General features: G+C 45.4%; 1 protein-coding gene across 1 annotated transcript; it reads right to left on the reverse strand.

Annotated features, from left to right (window-relative positions):
* Positions 1-15,460: 15,460 nt before the first annotated feature.
* Positions 15,461-16,750, reverse strand: LOC125374071 (DNA-directed RNA polymerase II subunit RPB1-like). Its single transcript, XM_048384825.1, has one exon. The coding sequence runs from the start codon at positions 16,748-16,750 to the stop codon at positions 15,461-15,463; it is 1,290 nt and encodes a 429-aa protein (XP_048240782.1).
* Positions 16,751-23,742: the final 6,992 nt, after the last annotated feature.

A 23,742-nucleotide genomic window follows, 5' to 3' on the forward strand; every position in this document is an offset into this window, starting at 1 on the left:
TACATCTCTACACAACACCCGGTACATCTCTACACAACACAACACCTGGTACATCTCTACAAAACACAACACCTGGTACATCTCTACACAACACAACACCCGGTACATCTCTACACAACACCTGGTACATCTCTACACAACACCTGGTACATCTCTACACAACACCCGGTACATCTCTACACAACACAACACCTGGTACATCTCTACAAAACACAACACCCGGTACATCTCTACACAACACAACACCCGGTACATCTCTACACAACACAACACCCGGTACATCTCTACACAACACCCGGTACATCTCTACACAACACAACACCCGGTACATCTCTACACAACACCCGGTACATCTCTACACAACACAACACCCGGTACATCTCTACACAACACAACACCCGGTACATCTCTACACAACACAACACCCGGTACATCTCTACACAACACAACACCCGGTACATCTCTACACAACACAACACCCGGTACATCTCTACACAACACAACACCCGGTACATCTCTACACAACACAACACCCGGTACATCTCTACACAACACAACACCCGGTACATCTCTACACAACACAACACCCGGTACATCTCTACACAACACAACACCCGGTACATCTCTACACAACACAACACCCGGTACATCTCTACACAACACAACACCCGGTACATCTCTACACAACACAACACCCGGTACATCTCTACACAACACAACACCCGGTACATCTCTACACAACACAACACCCGGTACATCTCTACACAACACAACACCCGGTACATCTCTACACAACACAACACCCGGTTCATCTCTACACAACACAACACCCGGTACATCTCTACACAACACAACACCTGGTACATCTCTACAGAACACAACACCCAGTACATCTCTACACAACACAACACCCGGTACATCTCTACACAACACAACACCTGGTACATCTCTACACAACACAACACCCGGTACATCTCTACACAACACAACACCTGGTACATCTCTACAGAACACAACACCCAGTACATCTCTACACAACACAACACCCGGTACATCTCTACACAACACAACACCCGGTACATCTCTACACAACACAACACCCGGTACATCTCTACTCAACACAACACCAGGTACATCTCTACAAAACACAACACCCGGTACATCTCTACACAACACAACACCCGGTACATCTCTACACAACACAACACCCGGTACATCTCTACACAACACAACACCCGGTACATCTCTACACAACACAACACCCGGTACATCTCTACACAACACAACACCTGGTACATCTCTACACAACACAACACCTGGTACATCTCTACACAACACAACACCCGGTACATCTCTACACAACACAACACCCGGTACATCTCTACACAACACAACACCCGGTACATCTCTACACAACACGCGCGTCTATCACTACACAACACGCGCGTCTATATCTACACAACGCACGCGTACATCTCTACACAACACAACACCCGGTACATATCTACACAACACCGGATACATCTCTACACAACACGCGCGTCTATATCTACACAACACACGCGTACATCTCTACACAACACAACACCCGGTACATATCTACACAACACCCGGTACATATCTACACAACACCCGGTACATCTCTACACAACACGCGCGTCTATCACTACACAACACGCGCGTCTATATCTACACAACACGCGAGTACATCTCTACACAACACAACACCTGGTACATATCTACACAACACGCGCGTACATCTCTACACAACACGCGCGTCTATCACTACACAACACGCGCGTCTATATCTACACAACACCCGGTACATCTCTACACAACACGCGCGTCTATCACTACACAACACGCGCGTCTATATCTACACAACACGCGAGTACATCTCTATCACTACACAACACGTGCGTACATCTCTACACAACACGAGCGTCTGTGTCTACACAAACACGCGCGTCTATATCTAGACAACACGCGCGTACATCTCTACACAACACGCGCGTCTATGTCTACACAAGACGCGCGTTCATGTCTACACAACACGCGCGTCTATCTCTACACAATCACGCGCGTCTATCTCTACACAACACGAGCGTCAATGTCTAAACAACACGCGCGTCCATCTCTACACAACACGCGCGTCTATCACTACACAACACGAGCGTCTATCACTACACAACACGCGCGTCCATCTCTACACAACACCGGGTACATGTCAATTTAACATCCGGTATACTCGGGTACCTCTCTACAAATAAACATCCTACACAGCACCCCCTTAAACCCATTTAAACTAGAACACTTCCATGTGGCGATAAATCTGGACAAGTTGCAGATTAATGGACCTGTTAAATAGTTGAGGAACAGATGTAGGACGAACAGTCTGTACTGAATGATAAGTCCATAGGTGTATTGTATTTCTCTCCTTATAATAGGCAAGTCTAGATAAGTGGACAGTACATCTAAGGACTCTAATAGGAATAACGAGTTCATATTATTTATATAATCTAGAAAGTATGATTTAAACTAATAACAATTGCCTAAGAGACTTGTACAAGTCTAGAACAGCGGCTGACCTCCATGAATCTGTTTCTCTAGACTCTCAACTTTCATTATATCATTCGAGATTACCCCACGCTTTTTACCACGCAGGCAGAGCATAATTGACGCCACACCGACAACGACGACAACGCAGCCATAATTGCTAGATGCTGCTGCTGTAGATGACGATAGAACCAGAAGCATCGCCATCTGGATCGCAGGACGAAGTCCGCACTCCATCTACAAGGACTTAGTAATCGTATTAATATAATCATCATAGCACTAGGTTACTCATTCCCCTCCCCTCACTCGCCCAACCCCTCCCCTCATTCGCCCAACCCCTCCCCTCATTCGCCTAACCCCTCCCCTCATTCGCCCGACCCCTGCCACGGTCTTTGCTGACGTAATTCTCCGTGAAATGTGTCGCAACGGCTTCAATTACTTCTCTAGTCCCTTAGCAGAAAACGTCATAGGCCAAGGCCGGTGTATGTAATGAAATGATGGACCCGTAAATAGCCTGGTGACGTGACGCAAGTGCCGAAGACGTCCGTCACGGAGAGGGGTTTTGACAACTACACCTGCTTGCGTTATTGGCAAAGTGAATTATGAACCTATTACATCGCCGTGTATAAAGGCCAGATATTGAGGAAGTGGTTTAACACCATCGCCCACGATGTTGTCATTACTATGGTGAACATATGTCTTCAAAATACCAATCGATTTTAGGTTACTTGTGATCATTTTGTTAAAGGACTAATATTTCAGGAAGGACGTTCTTGGTGCTTGAACTCCGTATCTGCTAAAGCGACTGTGTTCAGCTGATGGGTGCATTTCTTTGTGTAACACATTGTATCGTGTATGTCAGCAGTAGCAAACGGCTGACATGACAAGTGGCAGCGGTATATATATGACCTTTGGATTTTGATGTTGACATGGGGGTTTGTTTTGTTGTTTGTTGTTTAACGCCGCACCCATCAATATTCCAGCTGTATGACGGGGGTCGGTATTAATCGAGTCTGGACCAGACAATCCAGTGATGGACATCATGAACGTCGATCTACGCAACTGGGATACGATGACATGCATCAACCAAGTCAGCGAGCCTAATCACCCGATCCCGTTAGTCGCCTCTTACGACACGCATAGTCGCCTTTTACGGCAAGCATGGGATGCTGAAGGCCTATTCTACCCCGGATCTTCACGGGCCGGCAAGCAAGGGTTGATGAAGGCATATTCTACCCCGGATCTTCACGGGCCGGCAAGCATGGGTTGATGAAGGCATATTCTACCCCGGATCTTCACGGGTAGACACGTGGGTATACATAGGGGGAGACATATGGTGGCGTGGATAACGGCTTGTACTGCTAGCATTCGATTTCGACCCAGGTGAACCCGTGTTGACCTTGGTGTCACTCAAAGTGACCTTGGAACAACAATGTTAGTGCTGCTCTGTTTGTTTGTTTCTTTGTTGTTTAACGCCGCACTCGCCAATATTCCAGCTCTATGACGCCGGTATGTAAATAATCGCGTTTGGACCAGACAATCTAGTGATTGACTTCGTGAGCATCGATCCACGCAATTGGGATACGATGCTTCAACCAAATTAGCGAGCCTCTTACTACAAGTATGGCTGCCTTTGCTACTAACTGGATGACGTCATATTAAGGTGTCCATACTTACTCAGCCCCTGAGGTGAGCAGCTTCTAAGTAACGTCATAGTTAAAGCTAATTAGTTAGGTATTGATGGTAAATGTGTATTCTGGTATGCGTTAAGGAAATTTAATGTTCGATTGTTGATATGAATACTTTAAGATCTATGATGCATCTCTATTAGATGTTCCATGCGTTGTTTTGAACTTTCTTGTTGTGCATTAAATGGAAAAGGTACAATGCATGGTAGCTTTGTCAAGCAATGAAATTCTTGTCGACCTCGAATCGTTAGGTGTTATGGCAGTACAATGGATGTTGTGTTTCTCCGTTTCCTGTCTGTCATTTTCTAGTATACCCAAGGTCAGTGCATGCTAGGTGGCAATGTCATCGCTGCGGGAACACCGGAAATGAGTTTTACACATTGAACCCATGTGAGGAATCGAACCCTGGCCATCAGCGTGACGAGCGAACGCTTTAAACTCTAGGCTACTCCACGCATCTTCAAAGGAGACGGAAAGTCTTTACAGCTGTGCGCGCGCGTGCGTGTGTGCGCGCGCGCGCGCGCGTGTGTGTGTGTGTGTGTGTGTGTGTGTGTGTATGCGTGCGCGCGCGCGCGTGTGTGTGTGTGTGCGCGCGCGCGTGTGTGTGTGTGTGTGTGCGTGCGCGTGCGCGTGTGTGTGTGTGTGAGAGAGAGAGTGTGTCTGTGTCTGTGTGTGTGCGTGTGTGTGTGTGAGAGAGTGTGTCTGTCTGTGTGTGCGTGCGTGCGTGCGTGCGTGTGTGTCTGTGTATGTGTCTATGTGTGTGCGTGCGTGCGTGTGTGTCTGTGTGTGTCTATGTGTTTGCGTGCGTGCGTGCGTGCGTGTCTGTGTGTGTGCGTGTGTGTGTGTCTGACTATTTTTCTATGTTTTATGTGACTGTCTGTGTATATCTGTGTGTGTCTCTCTATATTTGTGTTTGTGTGTGTGTCTGTCTGTGTGTGACTCTTTGTGTCTCTCTCTCTGTGTGTCTGTTTGTGTATGTATGTATGTATGTGTGTGCGTTCGTGTGTGAGTGTGTGTGTGTGTTTACGATATGTTTTGTCTTAATGAACGTGTTCACAAATGTCACTGACTTATAGTTATGCACACCATCGTGCACGCATATGTATGTGTGTTTACAATGAACCAGCAACATCGCGGGGATTGGACCAAGAAGTGGCTGCACAAAGTGTAACAAGTTGGGTGTTCGAGGTCTCGGGTGCCTCACCGGCCTTGACAAGGAGTAATGGATTAAGTTCCATTTCACATTTGATTCCATTACAAGGTGTATACTGTATTTAAAACCATATATTCTGATTAATACCTTGTATGACACACACATAGGGAGGGATCTGTGTCGTCATTACGTTCGGAGAAGGAAAACATGGATAAAGAAATGCGGTGACGTGATCTGTATTCGAGTGTTTGGGTGCGTCGCATAACAATAAACCCGCGTCACAAGACGTATGACTGTACAGAACTAACGTAAGTGTAATAATCGTCACAAATAGGGTTTCTTTTTTAAGTTTAATATTCTACTTAGCCCCTCGGATGTGTACCCCAACGCCTTCAGGTTGCCCGTCATTACTGGGGCTTTGGGGTAGCCTAGTGGTTAAAACGTTTGCTCGTCACGACGAAGGCCCGGGTTTGAGTCCCAATATAGGTACAATGTGTGAATCCCATTTCTGGTGTCCCCCGCCGTGATATTGCTGGAATATTGCTAAAAGCGACGTAAAACCAAAACTCACTCACCGTTATTACAAAGGAAAGGGAGGGAGTAAGTCAATGAGTGGATGAGTGAGTGAGTTAGCAACCGAGTGGGCGAGCGAGTGAATGAGTGAACGGGTTAGTGGGCGAGTGAATGAGTTAGTGTAAATATTAGCGGTATACACCATTTGTAGCACGTTTGTAGGCCGACAATCTTGAGAAAATCAAGAACAGGCGTCTCCTAGTTGTATATTGTTGGCTGATGATAAACCGACGCAGATGATGTTTAAGACGGGCACTACTAACGAGCGCACCTTGAGGTACTTGCCCGAGACAGACGAGGGCAGTTGGGACCGCAATGTTTGTATGGACCAAGGAATGGATAACTGTCACTTCTGATGTCTTCCCCATCAAGACGGATAGGTTGTGGTATCTGTAGTCATCCGTGTCTCGTGCCTTTCCGGGACAAGCCGAGGGTTACGGAAAGGGGCGAGTGGTGACGAATGATGTCCGAGTGAGAGAACTAGTCGTCTTAGTTTCCATGGCAGTCCGAGTGACTGCGAGGGCAAGTTACTGCAAGTTACTGCACCCAAACAAAACCGACACATTACATTGAACCAGAAATTCCGTAGAACCATACACAATCCGCGCGAGAAAATACACCTATGGCACAGCGACTGAATTTGCCTGTCGCCGATTTGACACCGCGAAAGAAGTTACCAAAACTATTTGTAAACATTATTCTAGTACTTTTTAAAAAAAATGTTTCTTTTATCGTACCTTGTTATTTAAGACAGGGAGACTTGTTTTCGTGAAAGGAGAGCCATACGTCATAATAATATTCCACAAAATTAATTCAGGTGTTTTGTGCATGTTCTGTGTTCATGTTAACGTTAATCCGTCAAGTGTTGTCCATGTTGTCACCCCTCAATCAGCCCTCTGCTTAATCCCTATAATCATCTTAATCTGTTATCTGTTAACCGGGTCACTTGTAACACATGTGTCCAAGTGTTAACTCTATGTATGTGTTTGAAATGTGTTACTTCCTGTGTACGCGTGAACATCCGGGTTACAACCAATGCTTGTCAGTAGAGGAGACTAATGGGGTCGGGGATCAAGTTCGATCACTTGGTTGATGCATGTCATCGTATCCCAGTTGCGAAGAACGATGTTCATGATGGCAATCACTGGACTGTCTGGTCCAGACTCGATTATTTACAGATGGATTGTTTACAGCCGCCATATGGCTGGAATATTGCTGAGGGTCGCGTTAAGAAACAAACAAAAACAAAACTTCCTGAATATGACACTGACCCAGTACTCCGGCTGCTTGGTGTAGACAAAGGCGAGTAGCAAGTGCCGCGAGGAAGGAAACGCCCGGATGTTGAGGTTGCAACTCATTGTTGTGTTTGTGATGTCAGAGCAGGTATTCCGCTCATTGTGCATTTGTTGTATTTTTTTAAATTTAATATATTAAAAGTTCAGAAACGTATTGTTCGTCATTGTCACAAAAAAATAATTCCCTTTAACAACACTTCACACAGATAAACCTAACCTTTGATTTATCTTAAACACGAACTTCGCAGACCCAGCAATAGCTTTTCACCTGGGCAGTGGAGCGTGCACTCGCGATAAAAGCCAACATATTGATTGAAGCGCCTGTAAATGATTCGGATGGTGCGACGCAATGGTTTTGACATTGAATTGATTTCCTTTAGACAAAGTTAACGTTATAATCTGACGATTCTTATACCAATTGAACAAAGCCAGCCATGGTCTTAATACTTAATAATATGCGGTTGTTTAGGCATGGACTGAAATAATTATCTAAAACTGAAATTGATCCCCACAAAGATGTAACCAATTTCCACAATAGGCATTATTTCTCTCTCAGGGTTGAGGTCGCTTCGAAAGACTCTCTCTGGCTAGACTTGCTTTTGTAAACATATCTAAATTGTTTTTTTTCTGTAAAATAAACATACATGTGTATTCTACAGTCACGGTGCAGGACTATCTCTGTCTGTCTGTCTGTCTCTCTCCCCTTTTTCTGCCTCTAACTCTTTCCCCTCTGCCTCCCTTTGTCTGCCTCTCTCGAATAGCTGTGAAATTTATGATTTAGAAATATTCATTCCCTCCCTAGGCTGTGTCATACAGCTTGTATACTACACTGACCTGTGACATTGATAGATGGCCATTGGCCAGCCACTGTGCTCCGTTCTCTCATTACCGCGTGTGTCATATTACAGAATGGACAGTGGTCAAGCCTTCTAGCCTTGACTAGTCGCTAGGAGATATGAATTATGTATGTATGTATGAAATGATTATGGATCAGCTTCATGATAAAATCAGGAACAATGTTCAGGTGGGCTTTAAAAGCGAAAAACTCCATTATGTGAATCCGCCTTCATATGTTCATAAAGAAAATATCATTTATTTCCAAATTTCTCATATTAAACGATGACGTATTTCAGCGAGTTATTTTAGGTCCAGCCACTGTGCTGTATATAGGCTGCTGAAATAATTAAATCTCGACACAACAATGTAATAATAATTTCTTCAAAATACTTTTAATGACAGTGCTGACGCCATAACCCCGTTTCAATACCGCTCCTACTTTTACACACGCTGCAGTCACATCACTTCATCTTCCCCTGCTACAACCAGCAGTGTCTATTATAGTCGGAAGGTGAACATGTGCATAAATCAAAATTGTGACTATAACTTTCGCCAGCATTACTTCGTTTTACACAAGCTTTCCTCTCGACTCGATTGTGATGTATCGGGCAGACAGCACTAGAGGAAGCCGAAACATAAACTATTCCATTATAAAGTAACCCCGTTCTTCTTGTCATATTGCCTTCATACGAGTCCCGTTTGTCTTGGTGTGGGTTGCCTCCTAAATGTCACAGTCTGTCCGTGTGAGTTAATGCGCCACACAGACAAGATATCTGCATTGTCGTTCTACGAAGTAATAACTCAGAAGATGATATTTCTGTTTCCTGGCTTATCAAACTTATTGCGTTCATGGTCGTAAGTTCGAATCCAAGGTTTGCACAGATTATTACCCTTGGTCCGTCGGCGCCATAGACGTGATGACAACTGTAACATGTCTCTGTGGGCCGTTCCTGAACCCCCGTCCTATATTTAGGATATTTTGCAAAGGGGCGTAAAACACTCTTTGTCTTACTCACCTCAATCCTGTGACCAAACGCATGCATGGGATCAACACAAATCATTTGGCAAATGGTCGATGCTCATCATGTCAATCACTTGATTTTTATAGATGGAATATTGCCTCGTTTACGAACGCGGTGTAAAACAACAAAAAACAAAACCTAGGGAAATAGTGATCCACGAAAAAACGTGAACTACAAGAAATATCGGCGACATTTCAATTACCCCCACCACCCACCAACCCCCCAAACCCCAGCCCCACTCCCACCCTGCTTCAATGCCGTTGGTGCGGCGTCGGTAACGGCCCACCAAAGATTATGCATTCTCACGTACCCAATGACCTCGATGCTAATTATCCAATAAACACTTACAATTAAACCTTATTACTCTGGTCATGAATCATTTGTAGTGTGTACAGCAAATTTAGTTACTCTCGCGCGTTAAGATGAGTTTACTCCTGGAGGTGGCGGGGGGTTCCGATGAGCAATGCCACTTCAAAGTCAAGAGAAGCCTGGTTTGATGGCCCTAATACAAGAACTGTTTAGCACATCGCCAGGGCCAGGCGAGCCCTCGGACCCGCCGACATCAAAGAACTGAATGATGTGCTTAGTTTCTCCAGAGACATGATGTCGGGAGGGGTTTGTGAATGAGGGACGCTTATCATTGGGGGGAAGTATATTTGGCAAGATTCACGCACCAGGAAGTGTACAGCATCCACAGACTTACATAATCAATAATCACAGTTATACAAATCCGACCCGTGAAGATCCGGGGTAGAATAGGTCTTTAGCATCCCATCTTGCTGTAAAAGTTGACGATACTTGTCGTAAGAGGCGAATAACGGGATCGGGTGGTCAGGCTCGCTGACTTGGTTGATGCATGTCATCGATCCCAATTGCGTGGATCGATGCTCATGATGTCAATCACTGGATTGTCTGGTCCAGACTCGATTATTTACCGATCGCCGTCATATAGCTTGAATATTGGGGCGTTAAACAACAAACAAGATAAGATAAGATAAGATAACATTTATTGCAGAAACGTTCCATTACGGGACAGATGTAATTTTAAAAGACAAGACATTATGATTCATATATACATATATACATACATACATAATTTCATTCCTGTAGACACATACAAAAACAAAACAATCAATATTTCATATTTGATGATATTATTATGCACAAAATGTCAACGGTTGATTATGAAGGGGTATTTATTGTTTGAAATGATAGATATGGAAACAAATGCAGTTGATATTGACTTCTTCATTATTTGACAGGATAAGATAAGATAAGATAAGATAAGATAATATTTTATTGCAGAAACGTTCCATTACGGGACAGATGCAATTTTAAAAGACAAGACAGGATGTAGTGAAATAATTTGTCTTCATGACTGTGGACATCTACATTTACATTTTGTCTGGAAAATTTTCCAAAGAGTATATATAGTACAATCAAATAAAGTTAACAAAATCTAAACTTAAATAAGTCAAGAAATAGCTTTCCTCTTAAAGACTTGCATCTTTGTACTGTCGCCCGCCCATCTAGACCTATTAGTTTCAACAGTCGGAATGCCATGGGGTCTTCCAGTAAGAGCCGTGGTGCCATGCTGATGGCTCACCGGTCAAGATCACGTGAGCCGTTGAGGAAGTGTGTGAAGAGGTCAGTAGTGTCCATGACTGACTTCAATGTGCTGCTGCTTTAATGTCGGGATGAATAATAGTATCTGCATAGGAGGGACAAGACGCGCCACCTGCCGGGACCTTCCTGTGTCTCAGTCTGGATAATGTGGCTCTGTGAGTTATCTTGCAATCAGTGGACAGACGGAAATGTTCCTATATATTAATCTTGTGTGTTGGTATGGCCACACATGGAGTTAATATGTCTTATATTTAGAAGTGACTGCGTTCTCCCCACCTGAGACCCCATGGCCTGTGGCTTCCGTCCTCCAACCCATGACCCCCTGTGGCTTCCGTCATACAGCCCATGACCCTCTGTGGCATCCGTCCTACACCCCATGACCCTCTGTGCCCCCCGTCCTACAGCCCATGACCCTCTGTGGCTTCCGTCATACAGCCCATGACCCTCTGTGGCTTCCGTCATACAGCCCATGAACCTCTGTGGCTTCCGTCATACAGCCCATGACCCTCTGTGGCATCCGTCCTACACCCCATGACCCTCTGTGCCCCCCGTCCTACAGCCCATGACCCTCTGTGGCTTCCGTCATACAGCCCATGACCCCCTGTGGCTTCCATCATACATCCCATGACCTTCTGTGGCTTCCGTCATACACCCCATGACCCTCTGTGCCCCCCGTCCTACAGCCCATGACCCCCTGTGGCTTCCATCATACATCCCATGACCTTCTGTGGCTTCCGTCCTATACCCCATGACCCTTTGTGGCTTCCGTCCTACAGCCCATGACCCCCTGTGGCTTCTGCCATACAGCCAATGACCCTCTCAGGAATTAGTCATACAGCCCATGACCCTCTGTGGCTTCCGTCATACAGCCCATGACCCCCTGTGGCTTCCGTCCTACATCCCATGACCCTCTGTGGCTTCCGTCATACACCAAATGACCCTCTGTGCCCCCCGTCCTACATCCCATGACCCTCTGTGGCTTCCGTCATACACCAAATGACCCTCTTTGCCCCCCGTCCTACAGCCCATGACCCTCTGTGGCTTCCGTCATACAGCCCATGACCCTCTGTGGCCCCCGTCCTACATCCCATGACCCTCTGTGGCCCCCGTCCTACAGCCCATGACCCTCTGTGGCTTCCATCATACAGCCAATGACCCTCTGTGGCTTCCGTCATACAGCCCATGGCCCTCTGTGGCTTCCGTCATACTGCCCATGGCCCTCTGTGGCCCCCGTCCTACAGCCCATGACCCTCTGTGGCTTCCATCATACAGCCCATGACCCTCTGTGGCTTCCATCATACAGCCCATGACCCTCTGTGGCTTCCATCCTACAGCCCATGGCCCTCTGTGGCTTCCATCCTACAGCCCATGGCCCTCTGTGGCTTCCATCATACAGCCCATGGCCCTCTGTGGCTTCCGTCATACAGCCCATGGCCCTCTGTGGCTTCCGTCATACAGCCCATGGCCCTCTGTGGCTTCCGTCATACAGCCCATGGCCCTCTTTGGCTTCCATCCTACAGCCCATGGCCCTCTGTGGCTTCCATCATACAGCCCATGGCCCTCTGTGGCTTCCGTCAAACAGCCCATGGCCCTCTGTGGCTTTCGTCATACAGCCCATGGCCCTCTGTGGCTTCCGTCATACAGCCCATGGCCCTCTGTGGCTTCCATCATACAGCCCATGGCCCTCTTTGGCTTCCATCATACAGCCCATGGCCCTCTGTGGCTTCCATCATACAGCCCATGGCCCTCTGTTGCTTCCGTCAAACAGCCCATGGCCCTCTGTGGCTTCCGGCAAACAGCTCATGACCCTCTGTGGCTTCCATCATACAGCCCATGGCCCTCTGTGGCTTCCGTCAAACAGCTCATGACCCTCTGTGGCTTCCATCATACAGCCCATGACCCTCTGTGGCTTCCATCATACAGCCCATGGCCCTCTGTGGCTTCCATCATACAGCCCATGGCCCTCTGTGGCTTCCGTCATACATCCCATGACCCTCTGTGGCTTCCGTCATTCAGCCCATGGCCCTCTGTGGCTTCCGTCATTCAGCCCATGACCCTCTGTGGCTTCCGCCATACATCCCATGACCCTCTGTGGCTTCCGCCATACACCCAGTGACACTCTGTGGCTTCCGCCATACACCCAGTGACACTCTGTGGCTTCCGCCATACACCCAGTGACACTCTGTGGCTTCCGCCATACACCCCATGACCCTCTTTGGCTTCCGTCGTACAACCCATGACCATATTAGGCTTCCGTCATACAGCCCATGACCAGTACCCGATGTTGTTGCCAGTCGTTGTTTGTTGTTTAACGCCACACGAAGCAATATAACCAGCTATGTAACGGCGGTGTGTAAATAATCGAGTGCCGACCAGACAATCCAGTGATTGATATCATGAGCATCGATCTATGCTACTGTGATACGATGACATGCATCCACCAAGCCTGACCACCCTATCCCGTTAGTCGCCTCTTACGACACGCATAGTTGCCATTTTCCAATGATTTACCCATGACCTACACACTAACCAGCGTGTCTGATACCCATGACCTACACACTATACACTATATACACACTAATCAGCGTGTCTGATACCCATGACCTACACACTAAACACTATATACACACTAACCGGCGGGTCTCATACCCATGACCTACACACTATACACTATATACACACTAATCAGCGTGTCTGATACCCATGACCTACACACTAAACACTATATACACACTAACCAGCGTGTCTGATACCCATGACCTACACACTAAACACTATTTACACACTAACCGGCGGGTCTCATACCCATGACCTACACACTATATACTATATACATATACACACTAACCAGCGTGTCTGATACCCATGACCTACACACTAAACACTATATAAACACTAACCAGCGTGTCTGATACCCATGACCTACACACTATACACTATATAAACACTAACCAGCGTGTCTGATACCCATGACCTACACACTAAACACTATATACACACTAACCAGCGTGTCTGATACCCATGACCTACACACTAAACACTATATACACACTAACCAGCGTGTCTGATACCCATGACCTACACACTAAACACTATATACACACTAACCAGCGGGTCTGATACCCATGACCTACACACTAAACACTATGTACACACTAACCAGCGGGTCTGATACCCATGACCTACACACTAAACACTATGTACACACTAACCAGCGTCTCTGATACCCATGACCTACACACTAAACACTATATACACACTAACCAGCGGGTCTGATACCCATGACCTACACACTATACACTATATACACACTAACCAGCGTGTCTGATACCCATGACCTACACACTAAACACTATATACACACTAACCAGCGTGTCTGATACCCATGACCTACACACTAAACACTATATAAACACTAACCAGCGTGTCTGATACCCATGACCTACACACTAAACACTATGTACACACTAACCAGCGTCTCTGATACCCATGACCTACACACTAAACACTATATAAACACTAACCAGCGTGTCTGATACCCATGACCTACACACTATACACTATATACACACTAACCAGCGGGTCTGATACCCATGACCTACACACTATACACTATATAAACACTAACCAGCGTGTCTGATACCCATGACCTACACACTAAACACTATATACACACTAACCAGCGTGTCTGATACCCATGACCTACACACTATACACTATATACACACTAATCAGCGTGTCTGATACCCATGACCTACACACTAAACACTATATACACACTAACCAGCGAGTCTGATACCCATGACCTACACACTAAACACTATATACACACTAACCAGCGTGTCTGATACCCATGACCTACACACTATACACTATATACACACTAATCAGCGTGTCTGATACCCATGACCTACACACTAAACACTATATACACACTAACCGGCGGGTCTCATACCCATGACCTACACACTATATACTATATACATATACACACTAACCAGCGTGTCTGATACCCATGACCTACACACTAAACACTATATACACACTAACCAGCGTGTCTGATACCCATGACCTACACACTAAACACTATATACACACTAACCAGCGAGTCTGATACCCATGACCTACACACTAAACACTATATACACACTAACCAGCGTGTCTGATACCCATGACCTACACACTATACACTATATACACACTAATCAGCGTGTCTGATACCCATGACCTACACACTAAACACTATATACACACTAACCGGCGGGTCTCATACCCATGACCTACACACTATATACTATATACATATACACACTAACCAGCGTGTCTGATACCCATGACCTACACACTAAACACTATATACACACTAACCAGCGTGTCTGATACCCATGACCTACACACTATACACTATATACACACTAACCAGCGTGCCTCAACGCTAAACCCATTAACATTAAATAACGTCAGTTAAACCATGATCACGACGTCACGTCATTGAACTCGCAGCTGATTCCGAGCCAGGAATTCGATGGATTCTTCTGAACGTGGATTTTAAACAAGTAAAACTGACACAACTACAGGTCATTATACACGTTATACACGGGACTGGGACTGGGACTGGGACTGGGACTGGGACGTGGGACTGTGACGTGGGACTGAGACGTGGGACTGAGACGTAGGACTGGGACTGAGACGTGGGACTGTGACGTGGGACTAAGACGTGGGACTGTGACGTGGGACTGAGACGTGGGACTGAGACGTGGGACTAAGAGGTGGGACTGTGATGTGGGACTGAGACGTGGGACTGAGAGGTGGGACTGAGAGGTGGGACTGTGACGTGGGACTGAGACGTGGGACTGAGACGTGGGACTGAGACGTGAGACGTGGGACTGAGAGGTGGGACTGTGACGTGGGACTGAGACGTGGGACTGAGACGTGGGACTGAGACGTGAGACTTGGGACTGTGACGTTGGACTGTGACGTTGGACTGAGAAGTGGGTCTGAGAGGTGGGACTGAGAGGTGGGACTGTGACGTGGGACTGAGACGTGGGACTGAGACGTGGGACTGAGACGTGAGACGTGGGACTGAGAGGTGGGACTGTGACGTGAGACTGAGACGTGGGACTGAGACGTGGGACTGAGACGTGAGACTTGGGACTGTGACGTTGGACTGTGACGTTGGACTGAGAAGTGGGCCTGAGAGGTGGGACTGAGAGGTGGGACTGTGACGTGGGACTGAGACGTGGGACTGAGACGTGGGACTGTGACGTGGGACTGTGACGTGGGACTGAGACGTGGGACTGAGACGTGGGACTGAGACGTGGGACTGAGACGTGAGACGTGGGACTGTGACGTGGGACTGTGACGTTGAACTGAGACTTGGGACTGAGACGTGGGACTGAGACGTGGGACTGAGAAGTGGGACTGAGACTTGGGACTGAGACGTGGGACTGAGACGTGGGACTGAGACGTGGGACTGAGACGTGGGACTGAGACACGAGACGTGGGACTGAGACGTGGGACTGTGACGTGGGACTGTGACGTGGGACTGAGATGTGGGACTGATACGTGGGACTGAGACGTGGGACTGAGAGGTGGGACTGAGACGTGGGACTGAGACGTGGGACTGAGACGTGAGACGTGGGACTGAGACGTGAGAGGTGGGACTGAGACGTGGGACTGAGACGTGGGACTGAGACGTGAGACGTGGGACTGAGACGTGGGACTGTGACGTGGAACTGTGACGTGGGACTGAGATGTGGGACTGATACGTGGGACTGAGACGTGGGACTGAGAGGTGGGACTGAGACGTGGGACTGAGACGTGAGAGGTGGGACTGAGACGTGGGACTGAGACGTGGGACTGTGACGTGGGACTGAGACGTGGGACTGTGACGTGAGAGGTGGGACTGAGACGTGGGACTGAGACGTGGGACTGAGAGGTCTGATGGCAGGGATGACAACTGACACTGCCACAGAGCTGATTGCGGGCTGAACCCACCATGGATAAGTTATTAATGCTCTCTGTGTCCTGATGTCGTGCAGGATATGCCTCGTCGTGTTTGCGTCAATTAGTAAATGAGAGAATCGTGACAATATGAAGGTCAATGAACTCGCCACCTGTCCACAAGTCAGGGCATTGAACGGAGGTGAGGTGAGGTGAAATGGGGTTTAACGTCGTGTCCATGACGTGGGACTTATATACTGATATGCACCCAGTGTGTGTGTGTGTGTGTGTGTGTGTGTGTGTGTGTGTGTGTGTGTGTGTGTGTGTGTGTGTGTGTGTGGCTGCTTGTTCTAGTCCGGACTGATGCCGATTTTATAGTGCTAGCCTCAGTTTAACATGAATACCCTACTGAGACACAGTATCCTGACTCCAAGCCGAACAGTCCTTGTTTTAGCCCCTAGCGCCAGGCAGGGTAACAACAAGTACCATCTTTTAACGCTCTTTTGTTGAATGAAGCGACCGGGGATCGAACCCCGGACCTTTCGCTCTCCGGACAGACACTAGACCACGGGGGCGGTCTATCGAACATAGGCGGCGTGGTGATGGTATGTGACCTACCACCACGACATCTGACACGGTGACTTCTCAACAGACCCACTCCCCTGGGTGACGGAGCGCGTCCAGTATTAGAGTTGATTCCTGACACGTAGCCTGAGAGTACAGAGCTGACGTGTATATTAGTAAGTAAAGGCCAGCTCTTCCCTTAATGCATTTTCCAGATGGAGAGGATGGTTGCTGTAGTGAAGATGGATGCATGGCTCCCTTGGGTATGTCAGTGTGTCTGTCCCGCCGCCAAGTGTCGCGCTGAAGGGGTGAAAGGAGGCGTTAGTGTATTGCGTGGGGGTGGGGGTGAGGGTGGGGGTGATGGGGGGTAGACAGCTGGGCACACTTTTAGAGCGTATGTACTAAACTGCCCGGCAAAGGAACGTATACACTTCAACATTAAATTTAGATTTCACCAAAAAATTTACAAACAGTGTCAAAACGTTACTAGGTTGAAAACAGGCTCCGAAACCCGTATCAAATATATCACCATGGAATTACCATTTCTCTTCGTTTCCTTTTAGCCACCATGAAACAAGAGTGTATACTTTCTTTTGTCCGACAGTGTACCGCTGTATTTGCGTTTCGAGGAATAAAGAAACATAATAAGTATGTTTATATGAAACGACTATATTGAAATAGGCGGAATATCGACATCGACTTTTTGGCCATCAGTAATATCTAGAGAAGAACTTCCTAGTTAATCAACGGAGTCCCGATCACTTTTAGTTCCCAGGAACAGGTACCCCTTAATGTCAAGATAAGTCACGTACAAGTAGGTTATCCTAACATACAGCCATGATACGTGGCTAATCTTGTCTAATGATATCTTCCCTTCATCCAGTTACCTGAAACAGTTGCTATTTTCGAAGCCACGAGTGAAAATGTCCACTTTGTTTAGTCATGACGAGATGAGATAAACATGTTATTAAGCCCTAAAACGCCGTACTGATATTAATTAGATAACATATGTCACGTATAATAAAGATTAGTCATACATGTAACACATATTTTATATAATATTGTTTGTTTCTTGTTTAACGCCAAACCTCAGCATACCATTATAACATGGCATTCATCCTCAATATCATGACTGCAAAAGGAGGAAAGTCTTTCACCAAGCTGTAACTTAAAAGCGAACCATCTTCCTCTTTCATCCTAATATTATGCCAACTTAATCTTTATTTAGTCAATGCTATTCTATATTTAACCATATCTATATCTATCAAATACTTTCCAAAGTACAAAGTGTTTTTGAATATGCAGGTACAACCTTGTGTCACGTGACGAGGTCAAGTCAGGTCATCTGTACCTGCTTTACTTAAAATACCAAAGAACATTAAACCTGATGTATTGAAACGTGTGGTATTCAAAATATGCTCCAAACAATATTTATTCACTATGCCGCGGAGCAAGGACACCCAAATGGCTCGACCTGAAGGTTAGGTTGTTTTACGCCGCACTATTCAATATTCGAGCAATATGACGGCATCCTGAAACTAATCGAATCAGACCCAGGCAATTCAGTGATTCATATTATGATAGCACACTTTAACAAGGACACTCTGCCTGACCATGCAGTCCACACACTCGCCTCTTACGACCAGCATAGGTTGACCTGGGAACCTGGTGTAACCCGGGATCCCCACGCGGAGTGACATCTAACAAAGATTGATGAAACACCGACACAAGACTTGCACAAGTCTCTAAGACAAAAAATAGTTTAAGTCATAATTTCAGGATTATATAAATAATAAGAACAAGTTGTCCCTATAAGAGACTGGGGTCCCTAGAGTACTGTCCACGTATCTAGACTTGCCTCTAATAACGATAGAATTATTGTACACCCATGGGCTTATCATTCAGTACAGCCTAGAAGCAAGGCTACTCCGGTACTTAAGCGGGCATTTGACACCATGTGTGAATGTGTTAGTGTGCGTGCGTGCGTGCGTGCGTGCGTGCGTGCGTGTGTGTGTGTTGTTTTCACAGCTTCAGAATCTGGTGCTCCGAGAGATTCTCATCTGGAAGTGGTTCTCGGTACAATATGTCTCATTGAGCCTACTGACGAGAGTTAAAGTGTCACCTGGATGATTGTATGAGGTGCTTTGATCGTTGTTCGTGGTATCAACAACCAATTCTCTGACCCAGGCTCGATTATTTACGGACTCTTCGTTTCACATCTGGCATTTGCGCCTCTAAACAACATTCACTCACCCCCGTAAACATACGGGTAGGAATTGGTCTTCAGCAACCCATGCTTGTCGTAAGATGCGACTAACGGGATCGGGTGGACAGGCTTGCTGACTCGGTTGATGTTCACAATGTCAATCACTGGATTGTCTGTGGAAATTCGATAATATAGCTGGAATAAACAAAAACCCAAAGAATTCAATGGGAATCTTTTGCGCCCGAATTAAATATCCCCTTCTGTTTGCCTGTTAAAGTATCCTACTCCTCCAAACCGTTATTGCAGTTTGGTCGAGATTCTAGTTCCTATACTGACCCGGTTAGAACACATGATGTTATTCGGTTATCAATAGAACGTTGATGTGAGCCAGGGACCTTCACGTGGAACAGTCGCTTGTATTGTAATTACGTAATCGTAGAAAAACGACCTCGACAGGGTCTAAATCAAGACTCAATTCTTGACAGTGCCAAAACATGCCAGCGGAACTATTAAAAGAAACACACGCAGTTTTTGTGCATTGGAAGATTAACAAAATAATTTCCTCGATGTTCTTTCGTGTAGGTTATTAGGAAAGTATTTGCCGGTAGTGTGCAGTTTTAGGGAAGTATTTGCCGGCAGTGTGTTCCTGGTTCTCGGTGTGTAGTCTGAACCGTGGCTGACTGACGCTCGCTGGCATTCTTGGCAGCGTGTCGACCGACACGCCCAGTCGACACCCACCTCGTGCACATTCCCGCTGTAAACAAACCTGCTTGAGAATTAAATATGTGGCAATATGTGTTAAGTAGGGCTATTAGTGAGAAGCCGCTGCAGATGTCTCGTACGGAGCCAGGAAGCATACGACCCACCTTTCTGTACAACGTTGAATATGTGAATTAATTTGGCAGGGGCATTCCTGTAGCGAGACCCGTCCCATGCCAACAGTATGTATGCGAAGAATGCGCTCGCGTGTTTTGAAGAAGTGTGTTAGATAGACTTATCAGGGTTTTATCAGAAAAGACCCCATGACGGAAGCTTTAGTTTAGATCTGTCACTTCCACTAAGCCAGGTATTCTAAGATGACTCAATATCTTTGTCGTGTCTTTGTTGTATGAAAATGTTCATAAACTGCCGGGCAAAGGAAGGTTTACTCTTAAAAATTGCCTAAAACATTACCAACGTTTTTGGGATGAAAACAGTCTCAGAAACACTGCAAACTTAAGGTCCCAAACCCTCAAATCAAAGATATCACCACCGAATAACCATTTCGTGTTTGTTAAATTCTGCCACCATCAAACATGGGTGTATGCTTTCTTTTGCACGGCAATTTATGTCATGTTTCTTTCACTGGGGGGATCTTTAACAGATCTTTGACAGCGAGTGTTTTTTTATCGAAGCTGAAGAATTATAACTGATTCTGCGATGGCCGGGCCACATCTGAGTTCAGCCGATACTTTCTAAAATACGCTGCTTCTCTGTCACGATCAGCCACGTCTGAGTTCCACCGATACTTTCTGAAATACGCTGCTTCTCTGTCACGATCAACCACGTCTGAATTCCTACGATAGTGTCTGAAAAACGCTGCTTCTCTGTCACGATCAGTTATATCTGAGTTCCACCGATACTTTCAGATAATACGCTGCTTCTCTGTCACGATCAGCCACATCTGAGTTCTACCGATACTTTCAGATAATACGCTGCTTTTCTGTCACGATCAGCCACATCTGAGTTCCACCGATACTTTTTGTCTGAAATATCAAAACATCTACATGTCAAAGATGACATTATAGTTAAAAACAACGATGATACAATGATAATATGTTTATTTGTTTTTTTGCTGTTGTTGTGTGTGTGTGTTGTTCACGGAAAGAAGTGCTCAGATATACGTTTGTTACTTGTAGTTGTTGAAGAAGCCCCCAGCTCACATTGTACCCTCAAGACGAGAAACAACTATATGGGCCCAACCTACTGGACACTTCCAGTGGTTACGACTGTGAAGCTGAGTGTCTCGAGTGACTTGTACAGGCCTACCTTCTCTAGTTACTGCCATATATTCGCCGGAACATAACGACTTGAACGGTTGAGATGAGGTACATGTTCCCCTAGCGTTAGAACAACAGACTGGTGAAGACATGGGACACAGCTCGTACTACATTCATAAAGGGTAATACTGAACATACAATTACCACCACACTATATGTTCTCACAGCTGTTCATGAAGTGTAATACTGAACATACAATTACCACCACACTATATGTTCTCACAGCTGTTCATGAAGTGTAATACTGAACATACAATTACCACCACACTATATGTTGTCACAGCTGTTCATAAAGTGTAATACTAAACATACAATTACCAAAACACTATATGTTGTCACGGCTGTTCATAAAGTGTAATACTGAACATACAATTACCACCACACTATATGTTCTCACAGCTGTTCATAAAGTGTAATACTAAACATACCATTTCCACCACACTATATGTTGTCACAGCTGCTCATAAAGTGTTATACTAAACATACAATTACCAACACACTATATGTTCTCACAGCTGCTCATAAAGTGTAATACTAAACATACAATTACCACGACACTATATGTTGTCACAGCTGTTCATTAAGTGTAATACTAAACATACCATTTCCACCACACTATATGTTGTCACAGCTGTTCATAAAGTGTAATACTAAACATACCATTTCCACCACACTATATGTTGTCACAGCTGTTCATTAAGTGTAATACTAAACATACCATTTCCACCACACTATATGTTGTCACAGCTGTTCATGAAGTGTAATACTAAACATACAATTACCACCACACTATATGTTGTCACAGCTACTTATAAAGTGTAACATTAAACATAGAAATACCAACACACTATATGTTGTCACAGCTGCTCATAAAGTGTAATACTAAACATACAATTTCCACCACACTATATGTTGTCACAGCTGTTCATGAAGTGTAATACTAAACATACATTTTCCACCACACTATATGTTGTCACAGCTGTTCATAAAGTGTAATACTAAACATACAATTACCAAAACACTATATGTTGTCACAGCTGTTCATAAAGTGTAATACTAAATTGGCACCCTTTGTAAGTATTTCTTTTCTGAAGAAACACATTAATACAATTACGTTACGACATTCTTTGTTGATAAAAGAACACGTATTTACTCCAAAGGCCGGCGCTCGATTCTCTTCATGGGTATAATACAGGCATCTCATCCGCGGAGTTCCCGGCCTTAACGTAGCTAGAAAATATGTGTTTCCAAGGCCAGACTTTCTTTTTTATTTAACGGGTTTCGGCCGCAAAATTCAAGTCGGAATATATATATAATTTCGTTGTGTTTTGAAGTTTATAGGATACATTATCAACAGGTTTAATCGTAGTATTTTCAAGAATTTATTGATAGCGACGTTAAATGAGTTTTTAAATATTTCACTTATTTCAGGTCGGCGGGATAAAACAACACTGCTTTTCATTTTATTTTTACATTTAATTTTTTTTAAAGTCGGCGGATTCGTAAATAAAATCTTTTAAAAACGTGGCCTAAACTTTGAACAATGGAACCCTGTGTACCGAGGTTTTCGCCAAGTCGAATACTTATCCTGTGTTTGATGTTTGTAAATGATATCAAATGCGTGTATGTTGAGCTGGATGAATATCAACTGTGGACCTGTATATTCTCCGTGTACACGATGATAAGCATGCGGCTGTGAATAAGAAGGTGAAGGTGAACAGAAAAACAGATTGTTCATGACTCATAGAGTTCTTCAAATTGTGCTTCGTTATATATTTATCTACATGGTTCGTATCATTCACACGCCATCTAGTAAGTACCCACTTAAACTGTTCCATGGAAATAATTGTGGCTGTTTTATGGCAGAGCAAATGGGAAACGCTTTGAAATAAATCACACGTGCTCTTCAGCGGTTTCTTGTAATTTGACATGAAAGAATTAAGGTGTCTAATTCCTTAATAGAAATGACCCCACTTATACACCGACAGGTGTTGTGAATTTGGAAATAATTCAAGCATGTACAAACATCTTTGAAGATAGAAATCGGCCGACATTGTAATGGCTTGACTCCAAGCAATATTGTACTCTGTGGAGTATCACCGTTGGCAGCCATGTTTCCCGGAGCTAGACTGTATACCAGGCCATCACTGTACACCCTTGGGTCTTTTGATGGTGGAGGGGGTGGGGTGTCCCTTGTCTCTAGACCATAGAGCGTATAGCTTATCAAATAATCCAATTCT

Source organism: Haliotis rufescens, unplaced genomic scaffold, assembly GCF_023055435.1.
Source record: "Haliotis rufescens isolate VD_foot unplaced genomic scaffold, xgHalRufe1.0.p SCAF_51, whole genome shotgun sequence".
In the NCBI taxonomy this organism is placed as follows: domain Eukaryota; kingdom Metazoa; phylum Mollusca; class Gastropoda; order Lepetellida; family Haliotidae; genus Haliotis; species Haliotis rufescens.

Bases quoted from the DNA above. Each gene is read 5' to 3' on its own strand.
- LOC125374071 (XM_048384825.1), bottom strand. From the start codon at position 16,750: ATGGTGGGTTCAGCCCGCAATCAGCTCTGTGGCAGTGTCAGTTGTCAT.